Source organism: Oryzias latipes, chromosome 16 (assembly GCF_053564925.1).
Source record: "Oryzias latipes strain Hd-rR chromosome 16, Olatipes_Hd-rR_3.1".
Lineage (NCBI taxonomy): Eukaryota > Metazoa > Chordata > Actinopteri > Beloniformes > Adrianichthyidae > Oryzias > Oryzias latipes.
Window position 1 is genome coordinate 35,679,587 of NC_136252.1, and position 25,466 is coordinate 35,705,052.

A 25,466-nucleotide genomic window follows, 5' to 3' on the forward strand; every position below is an offset into this window, starting at 1 on the left:
ATCTCAGTAGTGGGCGGAGCTTCGCCTCCACCTGAGTTTCGTGTCTCTGCTTTGGATTTGGATTCATTTCTGATCATCTTCTGGAATGAAAACCTTCAGCAGAAACTCCTCAGAATGGATTCAGCATGGAGGTGGAAGGCTGGTGATGTGGGCTTGTGTTCCCACTGAAACCCGGACCACGCTGGGTCATCAAGAGGCAAAGATCCGGTTCTGTGAGGAACAGCAGACGGGCTCGGGTGTCTTTGTGGAGCAGAACAATGTTCAGGTGGAGGAGAGTGTGACGGTTTGAAACCACACAGAGGAAAACGTTGGTCAGGATGTTTTGCTCTTTATTTGTGAAAGTTTTACACAAATGTAAAGATAATCAGGTCAAAAAGATATGAAGTCAATAAAGCGTAGAAATCCTGTTTTACTTTCTGTAAAACTCAAACTGAAGTTTCTGATCCATGTCAGGACGTTTCCTTCACTTCTGGATTAAGAAGGATTGGAAATATTTTCCCACGCTTTGTTGTTGAACTGGCCCCGCCCACTCAACGGTTCCGTCTGTTTATTGGTGGAACTGAGACACCGTCTGCCACGTCAACAGAGAACCGAGCTGCCAATCAAAAGGAGGCGGAGCTTGGAGTCGGAGTTTATTAAAGCGGCTTTGGAGGAAATTAGCGGGGAAGACAGGAAAAAGGAAGGCGGCACGCGGCACACGGCACGCGGCGTCCAGGTGAGCGCTGTCTGACGGTAGGTGCACCAGCGGGAGAGGAGCGGGCTTCCCGCGCGCCTCGTGAGGATGGAGGACCCCAGCGAGCAGATGAGACCCCTCCTCACATCCGTAAGTCCGCGCCTGCGTGCTAGCCACAGCTAGCCCCCCCCCCCGAGCAGGCTGATTCGGTACCGGAACCGTGTCTGGAAACAGCCGCGGTTCCAGGTCCGGTAGCGGTGACGGTTTCGCGAGGCGGTAAAGTGGCGGACATCCCGGATGCAGGAAGTGGTGCGGCAGTGATGGAGGGGCGTTTGGTCCCGCAGGTTCCGGTCCAGAGGCGCTACTGCGGTTCTGGGGCTTTGACGTGGACGTGGTTCCGCCGTGGACCAGCTTCACGTGCTGCTTAGTGTCAGGGTCGAACTTCCACTGAACAGAACCGCTTGACCTGCTGAACTCTGACGTCATCAGCGCCTCTGCGCTTTACTTTGAAAGGGTGACTCGATGGAGCACGTGGGGTTCACGTGCGTTTGGGGTATATCCGGTCAGCGCAGCGCTGGGATGCTGCTCGGTTACCATGGAGACAGCACCAGATTGTCATGGTGAAGGTGAACAAGATCAACGTGTTTGTGGCTTCACGGTTGTCATGGTAACGCCGTCCTAGACCACTGTGGACAGACCAGAAGGAAAAATAAAACTACAAGGGTTTTTAACAACACTTCTGCAACCTGAACATGAACTCGGAAGAACCCAGCAGGTCCACCTAGAACCCGGCAGGTCCACCTGGAACCCGGCAGGTCCACCTAGAACCCGGCAGGTCCACCTGGAACCCGGCAGGTCCACCTGGAACCCGGCAGGTCCACCTGGAACCCGGCAGGTCCACCTGGAACCCGGCAGGTCCACCTGGAACCCGGCAGGTCCACCTGGAACCCGGCAGGTCCACCTAGAACCCGGCAGGTCCACCTGGAACCCGGCAGGTCCACCTAGAACCCGGCAGGTCCACCTGGAACCCGGCAGGTCCACCTGGAACCCGGCAGGTCCACCTGGAACCCGGCAGGTCCACCTGGAACCCGGCAGGTCCACCTGGAACCCGGCAGGTCCACCTAGAACCCGGCAGGTCCACCTGGAACCCGGCAGGTCCACCTAGAACCCGGCAGGTCCACCTGGAACCCGGCAGGTCCACCTGGAACCCGGCAGGTCCACCTGGAACCCGGCAGTGTGGGAGGCGGAGTTTCAGGTTGGTGCAGACCGAGGAGGAAGTGGCGCCTTTCAGATCTTCATGAGAGGTTCTGATCCGGAGCAGCAGGACGTCCTGCATCTGGACTTTACGTCTTTGATCAGACAAACGAGACCGTCGGGGAACGCAGCAGCTAAGCTATGAAACGCGTCTGGCTGCTTCAGTCTGGATCTGGGTCGGTCCTGGGGGGTCGGTCTGACTAAATGTTCTAGAACACAGAGAGCTGATCCCTGCCCCATGACCTCATGTATGGGGGGGGGTGTCCTGCTTGTCTTCATCTGAACTCCTGACTGGATCAGAGCCAGAACCAGGCGGTGGTTCTGTTGGGGGTGTCGGCTGTCATTCTAGTGGGAGGGAGTCCACGTTGTTGGCAGAAGCACTGAAACCCGATCCGCCTCTGACATCACGCAGGTCTGCAGCACCTAATCAGATTCTTGCCGCCGGTTCTCCCACACAATCGGATAATCCGCCTCCCACATCAGCGAGATTAAAGCCGGCCCGGGGAGGGGGGTCGGGGGCAGAGACAATGGCCCGGGGAGGGGGGTCGGGCGGTTCTGGAGGCGACTCTGAATGAAGGTCTTTGCGAGGATCTCAGGTTTACTGGGAGGGTCGTTTAGGTCTGACCTCTGACCCCAGTGGCTCACGAGGAACCCGGGCCTGAGACGGGACGGTAACTCTACTGGACCTGTTCACCGCAGACGCTCTCGGACCGGCCGGTTCCTGCTCTGGTTCCTGGTGGACGTGAGGACATCAGAACCCGTGTCTGGTGGTTCTGCTGGTACAGCGGTTTCCTGCTCAGAACCTTTGAAATGTCCGTTTTATTCTGACCTGCTGGGTTTTGGTCTGGGGGGGGGGGTCCACTTCACTAGAATCAGAGGTGTCGGTTCGACTCCCAAAGATCCACAGTGAGGTTTTGTCGTCCCAAAGACTTCAGGATCAACAGAACCGACAGCAGCAGGGGGGGCACCAGAACATTCTTGTGGTTGTTTCAGAGGGGGGGGGGGGGGGGGGGGGGGTCAGGATGTTGGTCTGATGTGTGGGGGGGGTCAAACTGCATGTGGGTCTTGGTTCTCCGTTGGGTCGGTTGATTGTGCACCCGTCCTCCCGTCCCCCCCGTCCACTGCAGTGAAGATGCACTCTGATCCACCAGCTGAGAAAAGCTGCCCCCTCCCCATTAAAAGCCTCCCGCCTCGTTCTCGTTTCTGAACTCTGACCTTCAGCCTAGACTTTGCTCTGACCTTTGACCTCTGACCTGTTGGTTTGTGACCTGCTGGTGTCGGTCCACGTCGGTTCTGGTGGCTTGTTGGTGTCTTCAGTGCCTTTTGGCTGTGGGGGGGCCGATCAGTTGGTCAGTGGAAGGGGTGGGGGCAGGGCTCAGATTAGCTCCGCCCCCTCGACCGTCCTGACGCTCTGCGCAGCAGCAGTGCAGCAGTCTGTCTGCTCTGCCTGCGTCTGCAGTCATGGCAGACGTCTGGGGGGGCATCGTCAGCCAGAGGGGGTCCAGATCCGGGTCTGCGGTAGGTCTGGTTCTCTGTAGGGTTCTGTGTGGGCGGGTCTCCCTTGTTGCTCCGGCAGACTCTGCTCTCTTGGGGGGCAGAAACGTTCTGACAGGAAGAGGACTGGTCCTGGAGGACGGACCAGAACCGGCTTGGTTCCAGTCCAGGTCTTTGAGTTCCATCACCGTGAGGTCCGGCTCGTCTGTCATGAGGGTTTGGTTCTTCATGCCTGGAAAACCTCTGCAGGGGGTTCTGGTTCTGAACCTCACAGAGGTCTGTGATGCTGCAGAACCGTTCTCCGGTTCTCTGCATGAGGACCAGACGGGCCTCTCCTCTGAAGCTGCTGGACTTTGGCGTTCGGGCCGCTGGGAGCAGCAGACTGACGGGTTCTGCTGGTTCCGGTGGAGAACGTTGAGGATCAAACTGTGACTGAAGTTCAGCGCCGTCCTGAAACCGTCGCCTCCTTCCTGCTCTTCAGTCGTGAAGCTTTTCCCTTCGCTGAAGCCCCTCCTCTCTCTGGTCGGCGTGGAAATGTGCCGCCTGGTCGATTTCTTCGGACCGCTGACCCTGAGCGGCGGTGGAACGCGGCTCGGAAACACGGAGTCATCACATGTGGCGCTCGGACGACTAACCGCCGCCTGACCTTTAGCCGCTGAAGCAGCAGAAGCCTCGCCGCTGCTTTCACGGCCTGTGATAACAGGAAGTGGGGGGACGGGGGCGCTCCAGCCGGGCGTGAGATCGGTCGTCAGGAAGCCCCGCCCACTGCTTCCTGTCAGGGTGGAGGTCAGACGGGTGGGTCGCCTCCCTCTCGCTCATCTTCCTGTGATGAGGAGGAGAACTGCAACCCGGCTTCCTCTTCCTCGTCTTCATCACGTCTAAGCTCTGATGATGGTTGTGGGGGGAGGGGGGCACGGGGAGGGGGGGCTATAGTTTCTTGATTTGCTAAAACTTCAGGAAAGGGATCAGACTTGGACCAAACTGGAGCAGCTGTGGTTCTACAGAACCACCAGGATGCATCTGAGAACTTCTGTTTATCTGTGGAGACCGTGTCTCCATGACGACCCCCCCCCCGATGAACCGAAACCCCCCATTTCTGTCTGCAGAGACCCTCCCCCGGCTCAGACCGCCGTTCTCCGGGTTCCTCCGTCTGCTCGGCAGGTTGGAACTCGTCTGTCTCTGAGCTTTCAGTTCTGTTCTGCCGTCCTCACAGCAGCTGCAGGCTCCGTCAGAGCTGGTGTTTCCCACAGAGACGCCTGACGCATGAACGCCTCACTCTGCTGAGTCATGGTGGGGTTGTGTTCCTGAGCCGGTTCTCAGGTCCGTTTACGGTCTCGTAGAAACCATACTCAGATTGTTTTGCCGCGTTTTCTTCTGTGATGAACGTGGATCCAAAGGAACCGACGGTCCTGTTTGTCGGGTTTTTAACCAAAGCAGAACCTGGAACCACAGCAGAACCTCAGCAGACTTGGATCAGAACGTCTCAGGACTCGGGTTCAACTGGTTTAAGAAACTTGAGTCCAACCTGAGAATTTGCCGAGTCACAACTGTCAGTGTTTGATGGTTCTGTAGAATCTGGAGGTTCTGTAAGAACGTCTGCTGTTCTTACAGAACCTCCTCATGCTGTAGAACTTGAGCAGGTTCAGGTGAAGGCCTTGGTTCTGCTGGAGTTCTCCATCTTCTGTGTCTTTGTGTTTCAGGGGAACGACGAGGAGGCGGTGGTGGACCGGGGCAAAACCAGCTCCACCCTCCACACCAACTTTGAGAAGGAGGAGCTAGAAAGTGAGTCGGTGCACCAACGTGAGGAGCAAAGACGGGTCCGGTGACTCCAAACGGGTCCGGTGGTCCCAAACGGGTCCGGTGGCCCCAAACGGGTCCGGTGGCCCCAAACGGGTCCACTTCCCCACCGTCAACGTGGATTTCTACCAAACCAAACTCGCCTCCTGAACGCCAAAAGAGGGTCGTTTCCTCACAAACATCAATGAAATCAGAGAACCGGCGTCCGTCCTCACGCTGAGCGGCGGCTGCACCACGGGAGGAAAACCCGCGATATTATTGATCAATATCACGATGACGATTAAACTTACTTACATGAATAAACAGTGAAAAAACCAAAAACATCATTTATATTTCACTGCAGAAGTTTGATTTAAATAAGATTTAACATAATTTAAAGTACGCTCCAGATGGCCGCCATCTGATTGGTCAACAGCGTGACGGCGTCCATCTGATTGGTCAAATGCATAAATGGATGTATTTGATTGGTTAGCTGCCATCAGACTGTTTTAGCTCATGGAAGGGAACCATTTATCGTGATATGCGTATCGCACAGATTGATATCACGATAATTGTGATTGATTGTGCAGGCCTAGTGTGGGCTCACCTGCACTCAGGTGAACCCGGCGTCTTACAGCAGGAGCTCAGGTGAACGTGTCACGCTCTCGCCACACGTTCACGCCGTAGTCTGTAAAAGTCAGGAGGCGTTCTCGCTGAGTCACTTTTAAGTCAAAACCGAGAAAAAAAGCTGTGCACTGAGTGGACGGAAAGACATCCTGTCAGATCCTGAGAAATTAGCCAATCACAAGACGAGGGTGGGGGCGGGGCTTCAGACATTGGTGTGGCAACAAAAGAGTCATTTATGTTAATTAAAGCCTTTAGTCACACAACCCTGTGGGGGGGTTGACCCATCCTGGGGGGCTTGACCCATCCTGGGGGCTTGACCCATCCTGGGGGGCTTGACCCACATGGGTTCTGCTGGTTCTTGGGTTTTCCGGGTCCGTGGAGGTGTGTCTGCAGTCCCCTTAAGGCTCGTACGGTCATGAAAATGGAACTCACCATTGTACGGGTGACGCTGTCACAGGTTGGAAGCCCCGCCCATAGGACAGGCGGGACCGATGCTCAGATCCGGAGCGAACATCTGGATTTAAACATAACCTCTGGGTTCTGCTGCTCCGTGTGGCGCTGGCCTCACTTTGACCGCTCTGCCCTGCTTTCATCAGTAGAGGGCGCTGCGTCGGCTCCTCCCATCGCTTTGACTGCTGCTTGTTCCTCTGGTTCTGTTAGGCCACCGGGCCGTGTACGTGGGCGTCCACGTCCCTCTGGGCCGGCAGGGCCGCAGGCGGCACCGTCACCGAGGGCACCGGCATCACCGGAAACGGCGGGATTGCTCCGACCGGGACGACGGACGAGAGTCGCCCACCTACGGTCAGTATGTCGGTGCCCGGCGGGCGGCAGACGGAACTGCTGAGTGAACGTCCGTGTTCCCGCAGACACGCCGTCTCAGAGGGTCCAGTTCATCCTCGGCACCGAAGACGACGATGAAGAGCACATTCCTCACGACCTGTTCACGGAGCTGGACGAGCTCGCCTTCAGGGACGGAGACAACCAGGAGTGGAAGGAGACGGCCAGGCAGGACGCTCCCCTTTGTTCTGCGTTTGTAGCTTCAGTGAAGCATGTTTCTGTGGATGATCCGCTGTGGATCAGCGTTCAGACATATGAGCAAACCGATCGGGTCACATTCCTGCTGCCGACTGACGGGTTCCACCAAAACGCCGCGGCGCTTAGAAGAGCAGCTGAATCGGGAAACGTCAGGCGCCTGACGGGTCTGAAACCACTAGGGGGTGTTTACTGTGTGTGGGTGTGTGTGTGTGTGTGTGTGTGTGTGTGTGTGTGTGTGTGTGCGTGTGCACGTGCAGATGGTTGAAGTTTGAGGAGGACGTGGAGGACGGCGGCGAGCGCTGGAGCAAGCCTTACGTGGCCACGCTGTCCCTGCACAGCCTGTTCGAGCTGCGCTCCTGCATCCTGAACGGAACCGTGCTGCTCGACATGCGAGCCACCAGCATCGAGGAGATCGCAGGTGAGCCGCTGCACCACAGCATCACGGCCAACCCCCCCCAGAGACGTTTTCCGGGGGGGGTTCTCTTAGCGTGCTTCAGAAAAGGTCCAGAAAGTTCATGTAGAAAGAGTAGAACTGTCCAGAAAGCTCTGAACAGGTTCCTGGTTCCTGAGGTCCAGACTGTGAACGGCTTCTGTCCTCATGCCCCGCCCCCACAGACATGGTGATTGACAGCATGCTGGCCTCGGGGCAGCTGGAAGACGGCGTCAAGGAGAAGGTCCGGGAAGCCGTGCTGAGGCGCCACCACCACCAGAACGAGAAGAAGCTGAGTAACCGCATCCCTCTGGTCCGCTCCTTCGCCGACATCGGCAAGAAACACTCCGACTCCCATCTGCTGGATCGGAACGGTGAGACCCGTCACTCTGGTTCTGGGCATCTCTGACCCGCTTTGGGTCCTGAGTTCTGACAGTTTCCAGGTCTTCCTCTGTGCTGGAGCAGATAGTAAGGCCAGACTTCACTGAGGCCTCAGTCGCTGCCAGGAAACACTTCAGTTCCGGTCTCACCGAGGTGCTGGATTCTAATTCTGGCAGATCTGACACCAGAACTTTCAGGCCCGTTTCATGTTTCATGCCTGTTTCAGAACAGTTTCAGACTATATAGTGAACGTTTTCTGAAATTCCACCTGCTGTTTTTTCGATGGAACTCTCGGTTACGTCGTGTGTTGCCGGGCAGAGTTCGGGTCTGTCGGGTCTGGGTCGGGGTATTTTATGTATTAATATGTGTAGACGTGCAGCTGTTTAATGGAGGCTGTAAACGACAGAAGTGGACATGTTTCACTCTAGTGTTAGTAGCTCATGATGGCGAGGATCATGTCCAGGTGAGGCTTTGGCCTCTCCTCCCTGCTGAGACCAAACCCGCCCTAATGATGCATGATGGGACATGTAGTTAATATTTTAACAGCATTGCACATTATCCGCGGGTCACATCCGACCCGCGGGCCTCGGCTTGGCCCGATCGGGCTTGGGGAGCATCCTCACGGCTCCCCAGGCAAACACTGGCTCGGCTCCTGCATCCACACTAACAAGCTCCTCCCCCTGACCAGAACCTGATCCCGGGATCAGGAATCAGCTGTTGACCCGACCCACCGAATGACTTCACTTCCTGTTTGCATGGCGGCGTCCTCATCAAGGAGGACTAACAGGAGCACCATGACGCTCTGTGGCGATGGAGGGGGTTTAGCAGGGGGGCGGGGGGGGGGGGGGGGGGGTGTCGACCCCGCTAAAGGTCCTGGTTGATTCTAAATTCCATTCAAACAAAACTTTATTCTTCGTTCAGAGGATTACAAACGGACACAAAGAGACTCCGCCTTCATTTATTCTGGATCCAGAGTGGTCGGTGCTGCCGAAGCCTCAGATTTGGATGGCGGTGTGGGGGGGGTCGTCCTCAGAGAACAGCCTGGCTCTGTTCGCTGTCCCCGTCCGTCCCCTGAGACTGGACCTGATGCTGCATGAGCGAGCGTGTCCAGAGTTTCAGCGGCGCGTCCTCAGCGTGAAAATGGCTGCTGTGTGTCTGTCAGGCTGGGTGGGCGGGGCCTTCTTAGCGGGGGCGTGTCCTTGTAGAAGCTAATGTGAGGACGGCAGGTAAAGCTTCTTTCTGCACTGACATGACCCCTGTGGAAGTGGCTGACCTCACCACGAGGTCCTGACCTTCTGACCCGGCAGCAGACTGACTTCCTGTCCCCGCAGGTCTGCTCGCCTCGCCGCAGTCCGCTCCCGGAAACCTGGACAGCAAACGCGCAGACGCTCGCATCAACGGCGGCAGCTGTGAGAACAGCAGCGTGGACTTCAGCAAGGTGAGGAGCACGTCCACCGCTGTGGACACGACGCTGTGGGACGTACCAACTGTTGCTGTTCCGGGGGGGTTCAAACGTGTAACCCGGGTCTTGGTGCTAACGCTAAACTCCTGAACATAAGAGGCAAAAACACACATGAGCTACAGCGTCAGCACCATCAACGTAAATCAGCTGATTCTGACGCAAAGAACAGCCGGAGAAACGTCTCTCCTGTAATAATAAGAATAATTGATACTTTCTCCCTCAATGGGGACATTTTTCACTGCATTTGACCCCTCCCCCTGGGGGAGCGGTGAGCTGCGTTAAGGGTCTTGCCCCCCCACTGGGTGATGTTAATTGTTTGCCATTGAGATGGTAATTGCCCCCAGTACCCCCCCTCCGGGAATCGAACCCTGGATTCCTGCGTGGCAGCCCTTTACCTTACCAACCGAGCGACACAGCCGTAAGGTTCTGCACGCCAAGCAGGGATCTGCCACCGCAGGCTCACGAGGCTTCCTGGAGAACGGTTGTCTTTTTGGAAAGTTACTGTAATTAAGTAGTAAAGTAACTGTAACTTTATTCAACACATTCACAAAGAGTTCAAAGACAGAACATTTCACAAACCAAAACATTTTGACAGATTGTTTTTAGAAAACCAGGAAACACGACCAGCATTAAGGATTCAAGCCCCGCCCCCAGAAAACATGAGCATCAGCTACAGTTGAAACTACAGAGAGAGAGAAGCATCATTTAAGGTTTTTCCGTAGGTTTATAATTTAATTTATTCACGTTTTCAGAATTTCTTTACATGTCACAGATATTTTCAGACATTTTTACAGTTTTTATTCACTTAGAAAAGAATCTGAACGTTTCTGCTTAAACATGATGAAAAACGCTGCACCAGATCAGAACCCTGGGCGGTTCTGTTGGTTCTGTTTCTCACCTCTGGACTCGCTAAAGACCAAATGTTGAAAATGAGGCGTGTCGAAGCGGCGGTGGGAGGAGTCACGCCCCGTGTGTGTCTCTCAGCAGGACGCCTGCTGTGTGTGTTTGTTGTCGGCGGCTGGCGGGAAGCTCGCAGTAAGTCTCCTCGCCGGTCAGTCGCCGGCTGTCGACCAATGACAGAGCTGTGTTGTGAGCCGCTGTGGTGCCGCGCTGTGATTGGCTGTTGGCTGACCTGTGGGCGTGTTGTTTCCGTGCTGGATGTGGTTTGTGGTTGTTGTGATTTTTCTGCCTTGATGTTCTCAAGCATCTGCTGTGGTTCACCGTATTCATCCGCCGCTGAAAGTAGTCCCTCACAAACGCTCCTGAGGGTTAGAAGCCGCCCGGAGTCTTCAGGATCTTATTCTGTTCATGAGCTCAACTCAACGCTGACCACCAAAGAACCCGATCCAGGATTAGGTTAGCCGGGAACGTCGGGTTCACAGGATCTTCTGTCAGGAAAACCTGGAGGTCTTCCGTCCCAAACCCAGACCGGTTCTCTTCCTGTGTCCGTTTCTTGTTGTTCTACCTGTGAGGTCCTGGTTCCGTGTTGTTGGTTGGATACGGATCAGAGCTGTGGGTTCTGCTGATGCGACTGTGAGGTTCTGAGGCTGGTCTGCTCGTCCTCCAGGTGGACATGAACTTCATGAAGAAGATCCCTCCTGGGGCCGAAGCCTCCAACGTCCTGGTGGGGGAGGTGGACTTCCTGGAACATCCCATCATCGCCTTCGTCCGCCTGTCCCCCGCCCTGCTGCTGACCGGCCTCACCGAGGTCCCCGTGCCCACCAGGTGAGCGGGGCGCTCCCCCTTTAAGCTCCGCCCCCCAGCAGGTGCTGACGCTCCGTCTTCTGGTCCAGGTTTCTTTTCCTGCTGCTGGGCCCGTTTGGGAAAGGTCCGCAGTACCACGAGATCGGGCGGTCCATCGCCACGCTGATGACGGATGAGGTGAGGACGGGGAGGAGCCTATAGATGGTTCTGACTGGACCTGCGGTGCTCCTCCTCGCCGTCTGACCCCCTGCTGGCGCCGCTTCACGCCTTTCTCTTGTGTCCCAGATCTTCCATGACGTGGCGTACAAGGCCAAGGACCGGAACGACCTCCTGTCCGGGATCGACGAGTTTCTGGATCAGGTGACCGTGCTGCCTCCAGGGGAGTGGGACCCCAGCATCCGCATCGAACCCCCCAAGAACGTCCCGTCTCAGGTGAGCCGGGGGCGCACCTGGACCCGCCCGGCGCACCTGTGCTGGAAACAAACACCTGTCCTCCTCCGCAGGAGAAGAGGAAGATCCCGACACAACCTAACGGCTCCGCCCACAACTCTGAGGCGATGAAGGAGGCGGAGCATCACGCGGGGCCAGAGCTCCAGAGGACGGGCAGGTGAGCGCCGTTCAGGTGAGCGTCTGACGTGTTTGGGCGGCGAGCTGACGGGAACCTCCTGCAGGATCTTCGGCGGTCTGGTGAACGACGTTAGGAGGAAAGTTCCGTTCCTGTGGAGCGACGTGAAGGACGCCGTCAGCCTGCAGTGTGTGGCGTCCGTCCTCTTCCTGTACTGCGCCTGCATGTCCCCCGTCATCACGTTCGGGGGGCTGCTGGGAGAAGCCACCAAAGGAAACATCGTAAGAACCCCCCCAGGCTCTCTCTGGAGTGGGTCTCCAGAACCAGCACCAAACATTCAGAACCCAGATTCCCCAAAAGAATCCAGTTTTCCTGAAGAAGGTCATAGCCTCGCCGTCGGAGCTCTGACCTTCTTCAGGTCCAAAGCGGTTCTGCTGAAGTTCAGCAGAACCGCTTCAGAACCTGGCCGGTCCAGAAGAGTTTAACAGAACTGGATCCAGATGTTCTATGCAGATGTTCCTCAAACACACTTTGGTTTGTTGTCTTGAAGAGGGACAGACGAGGTTGAGTTCTGAGAACCGTTCAGGCCAGAACCAAAGCCGGGTCCAGGTCCAAGTCCAGGTCAGGAACTTGGAGCGTGTCCAGGTGTGAACTCATGTCTCTCTCTACCTGGCAGAGCGCCATCGAGTCTTTGTTCGGGGCGTCCATGACGGGCGTGGCCTACTCCATGTTTGCGGGGCAGCCTCTCACCATCCTGGGCAGCACCGGTCCGGTTCTGGTGTTCGAGAAAATCCTCTTCAAAATCTGCAAGTGAGTCTGCAGGACCCCCCCCCCCACACACAAACACACACACACACGCACAGACACAGACCCACAACAGCGCCCCCTTTTGGCCGTGGTGTGTAATTACAGAGGAAGGGTCTGAACTGGTTCTGCCTCACGGATCCACTCAGAACTTCCACAGAACCTTATGGGATCTGGAGAAGCTTCTGTGTGAGGAAGAGGATGATGAGGTTCTCAGCAACAGCAGCGCTAGAAACTCCAGAACCCAGAACAGAACCGGACCCCCCTGCATGAGTGTGACCCGACTCTGAGCCGGCCCGTTCTCTGACTCATGGTTAAGTAAGAGCTCAGAGTGGGATTATGTGCTGGGGGGGGGGATTAGCCCCCATACTGGTTTCCACTGTGTTCAGAAAGGTTGGATCACAGTTTTGGATTTGAGGATTAAAGGGGCCGTCTGACCCATCAGGCCGGTTCTGTTCCAAACGGACGAGGTTCCTCTCAGTCCGTCGTTAAACTCACATAAAACATAAACAGGCCAGGGGGCGGAGCCTGTTGAATCCCCCAAACTCAGTTTGAGCTGCACTGCGGCGGTTTCTGCTGCTGCCGACTCCTCATCAGAACTTCCAGAACTCTCAGATCCTCTGGTTCCAGACCCAAAGTGTGACAAAGGTGGAAGCTCCTTCCGAGTCCCAGTTCATTACACCCCCCCCCCCCCCCCCCCCCCATAAAATCATGGTTGAGTCCACACGGCCTCGTAGAATCTCTACGTCCGTGAACTGTGTTGTGTTCAGGTTCAGCTCAGATAAAGGAGCCACCTCCCCTCTTTGGGTCATTTTTGGGTGTGTTTCTGGACTCCCCCTCCCCTCCCCCCACATGATGGTGGGGAGGGGGGCAGCTGACTGGTTCCCGTGTCTCGTCAGTGACTACCACCTGTCCTACCTGTCCATGAGGACCGCCATCGGGCTCTGGACGGCCTTCTACTGCGTGGTGCTGGTGGCCACGGACGCCAGCTCTCTGGTCTGCTACATCACCCGCTTCACCGAGGAGGCCTTCGCCGCGCTCATCTGCATCATCTTCATCTACGAGGCTCTGGAGAAGCTGGTCCACCTCAGCAGCGTCTACCCCATCAACATGGACAACCACCTGGAGAACCTGACCTTCTACAGGTGAGCTCCGTGTGGGCGGGGCAGAGGCTGGTGCTGGAGGGAGGCGTGGTTTCACGTGCCTGCGGGGTAAAGCGTGAGGGGGTGGAGCGTTCTGCACGCTGATGTTTGGACCTAACGCCCCGCCTCCCCCTCAGGTGTCAGTGCTCTCCGCCGCTCAACGCCTCGGCCCAAGTCCTGGAGCAGTGGAGCGGCAGGAACGCCACGGCAGAAAGCATCCAGTGGGACCAGCTGAGCGTGACGGTCTGTCCGACGGTGACCTCTGCTGGACGTGGGCGGTACCGCATCACCTGAAACCTCTCTGTCTGCAGGACTGTCAGGCCCTCAAAGGCGCCTTCGTAGGCTCCGCCTGCAGCCTGGACCGCCCCTACGTTCCCGACGTTCTCTTCTGGTCCGTCATCCTCTTCTTCACCACCTTCTTCCTGTCTTCCTTCTTCAAGCAGTTCAAGACCAAAAGATACTTTCCCACCAAGGTCAGTGCCCCCCACCCCCCTCCAGCTGCAGGCTCCCTCTGCTTTCAGGTGAACGTTGGCTCCGCCTCTGCAGGTCCGATCCACCATCAGCGACTTCGCCGTCTTCCTCACCATCATGATCATGGTGCTGGTGGATTATCTGGTGGGGGTTCCCTCCCCGAAGCTCAACGTACCGGACCGATTCCAGGTGTGTGTGTGGGGGGGGGTGGGGGTAAATAAGTGAAGGGCGTTTAATGAAGGAAAAATGATAAAATGTCTAAATGACAGACGGAGGGACGTGAGAACATCTGGAGTCAGTTTTCTGTGTGACATTAAGAAGAAGAATCCAGAGAAACACTTTCCAGTCGCAAAAAGGCCAAAAACGTTCCAACAGAGTCTGGAAGTCGTGGAACACTTTACACAACATTTACACAACATTAACACAAAAACACAATTAAGGCAATGAAATAAAATCCATAAAATACAATGTCATAATAATAAAAGTAAGAACATCTGAGGAGCAACTATCTGCCCATGCTGGCTGCTGGTTTGCCCCAAATGCCCCCCCCCCCCCCCCCCCCCCCCCGAGGGAGGGGCTGGAAGAGGGTGGGTGGAGTCCTTCATGATGTTAAGAGCTTCCTCTCTACCGCGCCGTGGTAGACACTTCCTGGGGAGGCAGAGATGCTGGTGGGCCTTCCTGCCCAGCCGGGAAGTTCTGGTTCCTGTCCTAAAGTGGATCAGAACCAGAGGGGGAAGGGCAGGGAGCTGCGGTTGAAGCCTGACAGCATTACGGACCCGAACCGCGTCCAGGTCTCTGATCGTGGTCGGCGTTCTCGCCGTTGTTGACCTGCGGTGACCCAACCCCGTCTGCTCAGCCCACCTCCAGCACTCGAGGATGGTTTATCTCCCCGCTGGGCCCGAACCCCTGGTGGACGCTGCTGGTGGCCGCGCTGCCCGCTCTGCTCTGCACCATCCTGGTCTTCATGGACCAGCAGATCACGGCCGTCATCGTCAACAGGAAGGAGAACAAACTGAAGGTGGGCGTGGCCTGATCCAGCACGTCCCGTGACGGGCCGGACTGACGCGGCTGCTTGTCTCTCTGGCTGCAGAAAGGATGCGGCTATCACCTGGACCTCCTGGTGGTGGCGCTCATGCTGGGCGTGTGCTCCATCATGGGCCTGCCGTGGTTCGTGGCGGCGACGGTGCTGTCCATGTCCCACGTCAACAGTCTGAAGGTGGAGTCGGAGTGCGCGGCGCCCGGCGAGCAGCCCAAGTTCCTGGGCATCAAGGAGCAGAGGGTCACGGGCTTCATGATCTTCTTCCTGATGGGCTGCTCCGTCTTCATGACGTCGGCTCTCAAGGTGAAGCTCCGCCCACGCAGGTGCGACCGGCTCCTCCTGGAGTCCAGCTGACGTGTTCTGTCCTCCTGCAGTTCATCCCCATGCCGGTCCTGTACGGAGTCTTCCTCTACATGGGCGTGTCCTCGCTCAGAGGCATCCAGGTGCGTGCGTCTCCACCCGCCGCCTCCACCTTCTGCTCCTCCTCACCGCATCTCCTCCGTCCTCCAGCTGTTCGACCGGATCAAGCTCTTCAGCATGCCGCCCAAACACCAGCCGGACCTGATCTACCTGCGCTACGTCCCGCTGTGGAAGGTCCACGTCTTCACCGTGGTCCAGCTCACCTGCCTCATCCTCCTGTGGGTCATCAAGGCCTCCGCCGCCGCCGTCATCTTCCCCATGATGGTGAGTCCGTCTGTGACCTCAGAGGAGGTCGTCCAGGAGTTCTGAGGTTCTTAAAGCCGTTCCTCTGAAAGTCCCGCTGCGTTCTGACCCGCCGCAGGTTCTGGCCCTGGTCTTCATCCGGAAACTTCTGGACTTCTGCTTCACCAAACGAGAGCTGAGCTGGCTGGACGACCTGATACCAGAGAGCAAGAAGAAGAAGGACGATGACAAGAAGAAGGAGGTGGGGGCGGAGCTTATTGCTCTTTGATGAAGGCGGAGCCAGTAGGCCTGAGAGACTTGGATGTTTCTGAGTGACTGAAGGAAAAACAAAATGAGCGGCGTTTGTCTGACGCCTTCAGACACGCAGAAAAACCTTTTTTATGATCAGAGGAAACCTGACATCAAACCATGTGACCCAACAGCAGCCAATCAGCTCTGCTGTTTTCCAGGAGGCCCAGCAGATGTTTGTGGAGGCGGACGATGAGCCGCCGTATGACCACGACAATGTCCTCAAGTTCCCCATCAAAGGAAGGTGAGTTGACTGCGTCCTGCGCTGATCCCAGCAGGTGACCCGGCTCACCTGTGTGATGGCGTGCGTGTTCGTGTGCAGGTCGGACCCTTCGGTGGTCAACATCTCTGATGAAATGGGCAAAAGTGGGATTTGGGCTTCGCTTTTCAAGAACTCTGAAGGCAGCAAAGCTCTGAAGCGCTGCAACAGGTAAACGCACCGCCGTGACATCACCTCACTGTGATTGGCTCCTCAGGACGACCACAAATCTGCTGGCCGGAGTCAGGAGTAGAGACGGCAGCGGCGGTTTGAGTACAGACTACAGTTTCACTGACGAGCCTGAATATTTGGATGTAAATGTTGAGTCACATGTGATTTACCACATAGACTGATCGACATGCAGTGAAAAACACGCTGTAAAAAACATGCAGTAAAAAACACGCAGTGAAAAACATGCAGTAAAAAATACGCAGTGAAAACACGCAGTGAAAAACACACAGTGAAAAACACGCAGTGAAAATCACGCTGTAAAAAACACGCAGTGAAAAACATGCAGTAAAAAATACGCAGTGAAAACACGCAGTGAAAAACACACAGTGAAAAACACGCAGTGAAAATCACGCTGTAAAAAACACGCAGTGAAAACGAGCAGTGAAAAACACGCAGTGAAAAACATGCAGTGAAAACGAGCAGTGAAAAACACGCTGTAAAAAACACGCAGTGAAAAACACGCTGTAAAAGCGAGCAGTGAAAAACAGGCAGTGAAAAACACGCAGTAAAAAACACGCAGTGAAAACACGCAGTGAAAAACACGCAGTGAAAACGAGCAGTGAAAAACACGCAGTAAAAAACATGCAGTGAAAAACACGCAGTGAAAACGAGCAGTGAAAAACACACTGTAAAAAACACGCAGTGAAAAACATGCAGTGAAAACGAGCAGTGAAAAACACTGTAAAAAACACGCAGTGAAAACGAGCAGTGAAAAACATGCAGTGAAAACGAGCTGTAAAAAACACGCAGTGAAAACGAGCAGTGAAAAACACGCAGTGAAAAACACGCAGTAAAAAACACGCAGTGAAAACACGCAGTGAAAAATACGTAGTGAAAACACGCAGTGAAAAACACGCAGTGAAAACGGGCAGTGAAAATCACGCTGTAAAAAACAGGCAGTGAAAACGAGCAATGGAAAACGAGCAGTGAAAAACACGCAGTGAAAAACACGCTGTAAAAACGAGCAGTGAAAAACACGCAGTGAAAAACACGCAGTGAAAAACATGCAGTGAAAACGAGCTGTAAAAAACACGCAGTGAAAAACACGCTGTAAAAACGAGCAGTGAAAAACACGCAGTGAAAAACACGCAGTGAAAAACATGCAGTGAAAACGAGCTGTAAAAAACACGCAGTGAAAACGAGCAGTGAAAAACACGCAGTGAAAACGAGCAGTGAAAAACACGCTGTAAAAAACACGCAGTGAAAACGAGCAGTGAAAAACACGCTGTAAAAAACACGCAGTGAAAAACACGCTGTAAAAACGAGCAGTGAAAAACACGCAGTGAAAAACATGCAGTGAAAACGAGCTGTAAAAAACACGCAGTGAAAACGAGCAGTGAAAAACACGCAGTGAAAAACACGCAGTAAAAAACACGCAGTAAAAAACACGCAGTGAAAACACGCAGTGAAAACGAGCAGTGAAAAACACGCAGTGAAAACGAGCAGTGAAAAACACGCTGTAAAAGACACGCAGTGAAAACGAGCAGTGAAAAACACGCAGTGACAATCACGCTGTAAAAAACAATCAGTGAAAACGAGCAGTGAAAAACACGCAGTGATAAACATGCAGTGAAAACGAGCAGTGAAAAACACGCTGTAAAAAACACGCAGTGAAAAACACGCTGTAAAAACGAGCAGTGAAAAACACGCAGTGAAAAACACGCAGTGAAAAACACGCAGTAAAAAACACGCAGTAAAAAACACGCAGTGAAAACACGCAGTGAAAAACACGCAGTGAAAACGAGCAGTGAAAAACACGCAGTAAAAAACATGCAGTGAAAAACACGCAGTAAAAAACATGCAGTGAAAAACACGCAGTGAAAAACACGCAGTGAAAACGAGCAGTGAAAAACACACAGTGAAAACGAGCAGTGAAAAACACTGTAAAAAACACGCAGTGAAAACGAGCAGTGAAAAACACGCTGTAAAAAACACGCAGTGAAAAACACGCTGTAAAAAACACGCAGTGAAAAACACGCTGTAAAAACGAGCAGTGAAAAACACGCAGTGAAAAACACGCAGTAAAAAACATGCAGTGAAAAACACGCAGTGAAAAACACGCAGTAAAAAACACGCAGTGAAAACACGCAGTGAAAAATACGCAGTGAAAACACGCAGTGAAAAACACGCAGTGACAATCACGCTGTAAAAAACAATCAGTGAAAACGAGCAGTGAAAAACACGCAGTGACAATCACGCTGTAAAAAACAATCAGTGAAAACGAGCAGTGAAAAACACGCAGTGACAATCACGCTGTAAAAAACAATCAGTGAAAACGAGCAGTGAAAAACACGCAGTGATAAACATGCAGTGAAAACGAGCAGTGAAAAACACGCTGTAAAAAACACGCAGTGAAAAACACGCTGTAAAAACGAGCAGTGAAAAACACACAGTGAAAAACACGCAGTGAAAAACACGCAGTAAAAAACACGCAGTAAAAAACACGCAGTGAAAACACGCAGTGAAAAACACGCAGTGAAAACGAGCAGTGAAAAACACGCAGTAAAAAACATGCAGTGAAAAACACGCAGTAAAAAACATGCAGTGAAAAACACGCAGTGAAAAACACGCAGTGAAAACGAGCAGTGAAAAACACACAGTGAAAACGAGCAGTGAAAAACACTGTAAAAAACACGCAGTGAAAACGAGCAGTGAAAAACACGCTGTAAAAAACACGCAGTGAAAAACACGCTGTAAAAAACACGCAGTGAAAAACACGCTGTAAAAACGAGCAGTGAAAAACACGCAGTGAAAAACACGCAGTAAAAAACATGCAGTGAAAAACACGCAGTGAAAAACACGCAGTAAAAAACACGCAGTGAAAACACGCAGTGAAAAATACGCAGTGAAAACACGCAGTGAAAAACACGCAGTGAAAAACACGCAGTGAAAAACACGCAGTAAAAAACACGCAGTGAAAAACACGCAGTGAAAAACACGCTGTAAAACACGCAGTGAAAAACACGCAGTGAAAAACACGCAGTGAAAAACACGCAGTGAAAAACACGCAGTGAAAACGAGCAGTGAAAAACATGCAGTGAAAAACACGCAGTAAAAAACATGCAGTGAAAAACACGCAGTGAAAACCACGCAGTGAAAAACATGCAGTGAAAAACACGCAGTAAAAAACACGCAGTGAAAAACACGCAGTGAAAAACACGCTGTAAAACACGCAGTGAAAAACACGCTGTAAAAAACACACGGTGAAAAACACGCAGTGAAAAACACGCAGTAAAAAACACGCAGTGAAAAACACGCTGTAAAAAACACACAGTGAAAAACACGCTGTAAAAAACACACAGTGAAAAACACGCAGTGAAAAACACGCAGTGAAAACGAGCAGTGAAAAACACACAGTGAAAAACACGCAGTAAAAAACAAGCAGTGAAAAACACGCAGTGAAAAACACGCAGTGAAAAACACGCAGTGAAAAACACGCAGTGAAAAACACGCAGTGAAAAACACGCAGTAAAAAACACGCAGTGAAAAACACGCAGTAAAAAACACGCAGTGAAAAACACGCAGTAAAAAACACGCAGTAAAAAACACGCAGTAAATAACACGCTGTGAGGCGTTTGCACGGCTGTGCGGCGGTTCGAGGCCTGAGGGCAGGAAGGATGAAAAAGAAGGGATGTGAATGAAACCAAAGAAGCACAAACTTTTATACTAAAACGGGCTAAAACATAAATAAGTACTAAAACGTTTGACCCACATTTAAAGACTGAATGAACAAAGTAAAGTGTAGATAAAGTCACCGGGTTACACTTAGCTAAAGACTGTTTAACCCTTTAAAGCCTGAGCCGTCACCGGTGATGCAGATTATCAAACTCTCTCCGAATTCTTCAACCGTTTCTGTGATCATCATCATTCCGACTAATTCCAAAAGCGGCAAAGAGCAGCTCTGGACCAATAGGAAACGGTTTCCTTTGAAAGCGTTTTTTCCAGGGCGGAATGCCCTGGAATTGCGTTATTTCTGTTAATTGTGTTAATTGCGTAACGTGTTGCACATCGGCATGACGCTGAGTTTCTCCACTTTCAGTTTCTGCTGGAATTCCGTTAATTCTGTCAACAGATGACGAGTCATAACAGTTGAACTGGAGCTGGAGTTCTGGGGTTAATGGTTCAAACAGCGCTAAATGCTCGTCAGCTGGATTAGCGACACGAGGCGTTTGATGTCGTCACGAACGCTCTGCCTCCGTTTCCGGGGCGACGGCACAGATCAGGAGATTCCGGATTGGATTGCTAAAGTGTGTTTAGCTGGATGCTGAAGGCAGAGGGTCACTGTTTGCTGTCGTCTTTATGCCCTTCGTGGTTTGGGGGGGTCATTCTGTCACCCAGGGAGGGGGCGTGTCCTTCTCAGAGCGTCTTCTCTTCTCTTTCAGTCAGGAGAACCTGAAGAGTGTCCGGATCAACGTGGAAAACGAACACGGTCAAAGAGTCGTAGACGCCGAGACGGCACTGTGATCCGTCGATGGTTGGCTGGAGGAGGAGGCGGAGCCAAGCCCCCTAACGGAACGCATTAGATCATCTTTAAAATGAAGCATCAGTCATGGACCAATCAGATTTCCCCGTTCTCCCGCCTCTTCTGTGGCGGCTTTTATGTTCTCATCGTTTTATGGTGAAAGACTTAACCTCTGGGTGAACCACGGGTCGGAACCGGCTCCTCAGGTGACCCGGGTTTCACTGCCCCTCCCCCGTGCCACAGTGTGATTGGTGGACTTGGAGCACGGCTGAACGTTTTTATTTAATTTCCTTCAAGCCTTAATGTCTGATTTTATTCTGAAATGTTAGTTTTCTGCCTTAATGAAGCTCCGGCGGTCTCTTTTTTAATTATGTTCAGGTGTGTGTGTGTGCACGTGCGTGTGCACGTTGACTCACCTTGTTGCCTCCAACCGAACGCCTTACTCTGGCGCAGCAGCTGGCGTCGTTATTTTTGTGCAGGTTTTCAATAAAGCGTTTTGATCGGAGCAGCAGGGAAGAACTCATGAATACGAGAAACGACATTTCTGAGGATTGTCAAACGATGACTAAAGTTTTAGAGTAAACACAAAAGAACCACAGAGGAGTTAAAAAACACCTGAATTTATCCCAGAAACCGTCTGGAAAGATCAACAGCTGCTAGAACACACCTGATCCTGGGGATCAGCAGCAAAGGAGGCGGGGTTTCTGGAGTCTGACCCCCCCAGGCCTGGAGTCTGACCCCCCCCTGCTCTAAAGGTCGCTGTAGCAGTCGGGAAACTCACTCAGAAACATTTACGAGGCGTCAAACACTGTCTTTAATGTAGGCACAAATACTGGCCACTGTGAGGCGCTGTTCAGCTTCCTGTTCTGGGTCAGAACTGCAGGTGGAACCGAGACGCTCCCTGTGGGTCAGACATCTACAGAACCACAAAGCCGGTTTCACGTCAGGGTTTCAGACTGAAGCGTGACCCGGTCCTGCTGGAGGTTCTGGATAGTTCTGAGGTTTCTGGGTCGGTCACAGCGCCGTGAGCCCGCTCAGCAGTGTGACCAGCAGAACCGAGACAGACAGCCCAGCTCCTCGTGTTCCTGAAGGAAACCAGCAGAGGACACAGGTTGTACCATCACTGCAGACCCACGGTGAGGCGGTTCTGACCCGGTTACTCACCGCCGGACAGCAGCATGTCCTCCGTCACGGCCAGAGAACCGTTGTGTGGCGCCGGCTGGATCTGCAGCAGTTTGCACATCAGGGGGTAGATGTGGACGCTGTCGAACGGCTCCGACAGGAAGTTCCTCTTGAAACTGGGTCCGAACGCGCGGAAGATGGTCTTCATGTCCATGTGGTCGTTGTGGAAGCCGTGGTCACCTTTGTTGACGTAGACGATGAATCTCTGCAGAGTGAGGGAGGGAGGGTCAGGCCCACCCGGAGGTTCAGGTTCAAGGAGACGTCAGAGTTTCAAACCAGAAGAACGTCTGTCTGCAGCGTCTTCATCATCACAGCATCTCCAAAAACAGTTTGGCGAAATTTTTACATTAAGCTGCCAAACAAACGGTGTTTTGGAACCACGGGGACGTCTCTAGGATTCCACGCTGAAGGAACGCCTCAGTTCTGAAAGCGCGTGGACTTCAGAGAAGAATGTGGCGCCCAAATACCAAAACGCGTGGAAAGAACTGTGGGTGTTCCCCTAACCCCCCCTCATTTATTCACAGACGTCCAATGATATTCAAACATTTGATCTGGGATCAGCCAATCAGGGAACTGATCACAAAGACGATGGCGAGCTGGAATAAGTTTCAGACATTTCAGCTCTCAAGATGGAAGCTCGCTGAGGCGGCGGGGATCGGAGCGCCGTGAAGAAGCCCTGGACGGACGGACATGAAAGATCACGAAGAAAACTCACAGAGTTCAGGTTGAAGCCCAGATCTGCGATGACCACGATGGGAGGCAGCCGCTCGCTTTTTCCAAGATGGAAGCTTTCGGGCATTTCGTGTTTCCTGTAGACCGTCAGGTTTGGCGCATTGGACAGGGCGTCAAAAACCTCTTGCTCCCTCCCCGGCCGCGGCGTCAAAATGCCAAAGCCGCCATAGTCCAGGATCTCAAAGCTGGCCAGTTGGAGGAGGTTCAGGTACTTGTTGAGAACGATCTCGTCCACCAGAGGTCGCTTCTTCACGGTGGTCATGCCGTGGTCAGAGGTGATGATGACGTCCAGGCTGTCGCTCAGTTTGTGGCGATGGATGGCGTTTCTCAGGTAGCCGATGGTGCGGTCTATCTGCTGGATGATCTCCTTCCTGCGGGGGTGGTCCGGCCCCTTGGCGTGGCCCACGTTGTCCGGTTCTCCGTAGTACAGCGTCACCAGGTTGAAGTCCTCCTGGGAAAACCAGCTCAGCACCGTGTCGACGTTCTGCTGCCACTCCGTCTCGTTGTCGTCCGGATGGCCAGCTTCCGTCATCACAACCCTGTTCACGGATTGGCCACTGTAATTGGCTCCGCCTCCCGGGAAGAAGAACGAGGCTGTTTTCAGGCCCTGAAACCACAAAGCAGATCTGATGTTCTTCTGGCGTACTTTGTTTCAACTCTGACAGAGGACTCCATGTTTGTAGTCCGTCACCTGGTTCTGCGCTGTGATCCATAAGGGCAGCACGCCATTGTCCCACCACTCTGACCTGGACAGGGTCTGCTTGTGAGGAACTTTGAGGTTGGTGGTGGTGTTGAACATCATGTTGTGCACGACTTCGTGGTCTTCCACCCATCTGCCTGAAGAACACAAAGACATTCAACGCTGTGGACGCGAAGAACGAGAGGAAACGGACGCCAGACGGAACTCCAGCTGCAGGACTTCCCAGGAGGCATCGTCCAACCGGACCAGGGAGTTCATCCTGAGGAGGCGTCTCACACCAAACCAGGTGTCCAATCAAATCATGACACCCAGGTGACTAAAGTAAAGGTGGTCCACCACACAACAGTTCTAGCATCCTCTGAACCCGGTTCTGGACCAGAAGCCTGAACACTTCATTTGTAGAGGATCTGACTGCGACCGTTTGTCAGAGCTTCACTCTCTGGTTAGCTCGTCCAATCACAAAAAATAGAAACGACACCACCATCAGTCACGGGGGGGGGGGGCGTAAAGAAACTAAAGTCTTCTTCTTAGGCAGCATCTCATTTCTGCTCCAGACAAATCCACAGAAGGAAGTCTCCATGCAATTAAAACAGAACCACAGAGTCCAGCAGAATCTGGGGTCAAAGGTTCCCCCAGCAGGGAGGACACTGACCTTCACAGCTCACTCCTGAAGGATGAAGCAGAACTTTGTTGTAGCTGGAGCTGATGTAGCACTCGCAGCAGTCGGACCTCAGAACATTTCTGGACATTAAGGCTCCTGTTCTGCCACAGAAAACGCTCCGGTCTTTCCAGCACTGATTTGGTGCTGTTAGCTTAAAGCTACATGGGTGTAAACATGACGTTTCCATGGAAACTCAGAGAAAAATCTTCTCCTCTGAACATCATGTAAGGAGCTCATGGTGGTCTGTGGGGGGCAGTTACCTGTAATGGTGGTGAAGTGGGATGGGGAGGTCATGGTCAGCATCGGGGGGGTGATGTACTTGGCCTTGACGCCGTCCACAGCCAGCTGATCCAGGTTGGGGGTGTCCACGTCCTGGTCGTAGTCCCACCTGAAGCCATCAAAGGAGATGAGCAGCAGCTTCTTCCCCGCAGACGTCCTCAGGGAACGGCCGGCTGCGCAGGCGGCTGCCGTGAGAAGAAGGAGCTCCTGCAGCCTCATCTTCACCTCCGCTCCGACTGTGTGGAGCTCCACCCGGCTCACCGGCTCTCCTCGGGAACCCCGGGTTAATGTTCAACTGAGACCTTCGACTGTGACCTGCAGGTCTTATCAGGCCTGCGTGGCCTTGGCCTCTGCTCTGAGGAACACGAGCCGCTTCTGAGCCGCCAACGTGACGTCAGGCGTGTTCCGGCAGCAGCCGTCCTCGCCGACGGTCTCTGCACATCCGCCGCCTTCACGCCATCTTCACAGGAAACCCAGAGGCGGTCTGTACACCTGGGATCAGCGCGGATCCAGGAGCAGAGCAGATCCAGGACCAGAGCAGATCCTGGTCTAGACCGGATCCAGGACCAGAGCAGATCCTGGTCCAGACCGGATCCAGGACCAGAGCAGATCCTGGTCCAGACCGGATCCAGGACCAGAGCAGATCCTGGTCCAGACCAGATCCAGGACCAGAGCAGATCCCGGACTGGTTCCTGGACCAGGATGCATCAGAATGGAGCAGAGCGAGGAGCCCACTGAATGAATCCCATCACGTCAGAAGCCATTTTTTCATCTGCTCCTGATTGCCAAACGTAGAAATACTCAGACATGCAGCTTTCATCTAAAACATGTCTTCCATCAGGCTGTGGGACAGACTGGAGGCCTGTCCAGGACGTCCCCTGCATGCGCCCACATGGCCAATGAATGTCCTCCATCATAAAAAGCTACAGGAACATGGTAAGAACGGCAAAAAGACTCTGAGGTCAGTCTGATGAAGCAGCTTGAGTGAAACGTTCAGAAATGAAGACTTTAAATCAAAGGATCGACTGAAAAGTTAAGTTTTGTTGTTTGTTCCTGCAGCCACTAAAGTTTGTGACCTGAAGCATTCTGGGTAGTTTTAGGAGGTTTTAAGCTGAAAAGTCTGACTCCTGACAGAAATCTGCTGCGCTGCAT

At 53.5% G+C, this 25,466-nt stretch overlaps 2 protein-coding genes across 11 annotated transcripts; one reads left to right on the plus strand and one right to left on the minus strand.

Moving 5' to 3' along the window:
- Nucleotides 1-599: 599 nt before the first annotated feature.
- On the plus strand, nucleotides 600-21,265 carry slc4a7 (solute carrier family 4 member 7). 10 transcript variants are annotated; one of them, XM_078933695.1, is made up of 26 exons: nucleotides 602-823; nucleotides 5,122-5,203; nucleotides 6,485-6,625; nucleotides 6,691-6,829; nucleotides 7,117-7,277; nucleotides 7,475-7,663; nucleotides 9,002-9,108; nucleotides 10,117-10,167; nucleotides 10,700-10,857; nucleotides 10,926-11,013; nucleotides 11,122-11,268; nucleotides 11,340-11,443; nucleotides 11,508-11,682; nucleotides 12,078-12,211; nucleotides 13,105-13,350; nucleotides 13,485-13,590; nucleotides 13,659-13,820; nucleotides 13,894-14,007; nucleotides 14,675-14,836; nucleotides 14,909-15,160; nucleotides 15,232-15,300; nucleotides 15,368-15,541; nucleotides 15,639-15,761; nucleotides 15,943-16,052; nucleotides 16,131-16,238; nucleotides 20,681-21,265. In XM_078933695.1, exons 1-26 carry the CDS (start codon nucleotides 782-784, stop codon nucleotides 20,760-20,762), a joined length of 3,426 nt encoding a protein of 1,141 aa, XP_078789821.1. In that variant the 5' UTR covers nucleotides 602-781; the 3' UTR covers nucleotides 20,763-21,265. The 10 variants fall into 10 exon arrangements, with proteins under 10 accessions (XP_020566197.1, XP_078789825.1, XP_078789821.1 ...); XM_078933696.1 differs by having other exon boundaries at nucleotides 10,120-10,167; XM_078933698.1 differs by having other exon boundaries at nucleotides 10,120-10,167; nucleotides 15,970-16,052.
- Nucleotides 21,266-21,364: 99 nt separating this feature from the next.
- zgc:153896 (ectonucleotide pyrophosphatase/phosphodiesterase family member 7) lies at nucleotides 21,365-25,162 on the minus strand. The gene is made up of 5 exons (XM_004078432.5): nucleotides 24,296-25,162; nucleotides 23,366-23,511; nucleotides 22,658-23,281; nucleotides 21,925-22,147; nucleotides 21,365-21,845 (listed from the first exon to the last, which is right to left on the minus strand). The coding sequence occupies exons 1-5, from the start codon at nucleotides 24,531-24,533 to the stop codon at nucleotides 21,775-21,777; spliced, it is 1,302 nt and encodes a 433-aa protein (XP_004078480.1). The 5' UTR covers nucleotides 24,534-25,162; the 3' UTR covers nucleotides 21,365-21,774.
- Between the last annotated feature and the right edge of the window lie 304 nt (nucleotides 25,163-25,466).

Excerpts from the sequence above, each read along its gene's own strand:
- slc4a7 (XM_078933693.1), top strand. The coding sequence starts at position 3,389 with ATGGCAGACGTCTGGGGGGGCATCGTCAGCCAGAGGGGGTCCAGATCC. Across the intron at positions 11,683-12,077 it reads AAGCCACCAAAGGAAACATC|AGCGCCATCGAGTCTTTGTT; the intron begins GTAAGAACCCCC and ends TCTACCTGGCAG. Across the intron at positions 16,239-20,680 it reads GCTCTGAAGCGCTGCAACAG|TCAGGAGAACCTGAAGAGTG; the intron begins GTAAACGCACCG and ends CTTCTCTTTCAG.
- zgc:153896 (XM_004078432.5), bottom strand. The coding sequence starts at position 24,533 with ATGAGGCTGCAGGAGCTCCTTCTTCTCACGGCAGCCGCCTGCGCAGCC. Across the intron at positions 23,512-24,295 it reads CCACTTCACCACCATTACAG|GCAGATGGGTGGAAGACCAC; the intron begins GTAACTGCCCCC and ends TGTGTTCTTCAG. Across the intron at positions 21,846-21,924 it reads GGACATGCTGCTGTCCGGCG|GAACACGAGGAGCTGGGCTG; the intron begins GTGAGTAACCGG and ends GGTTTCCTTCAG.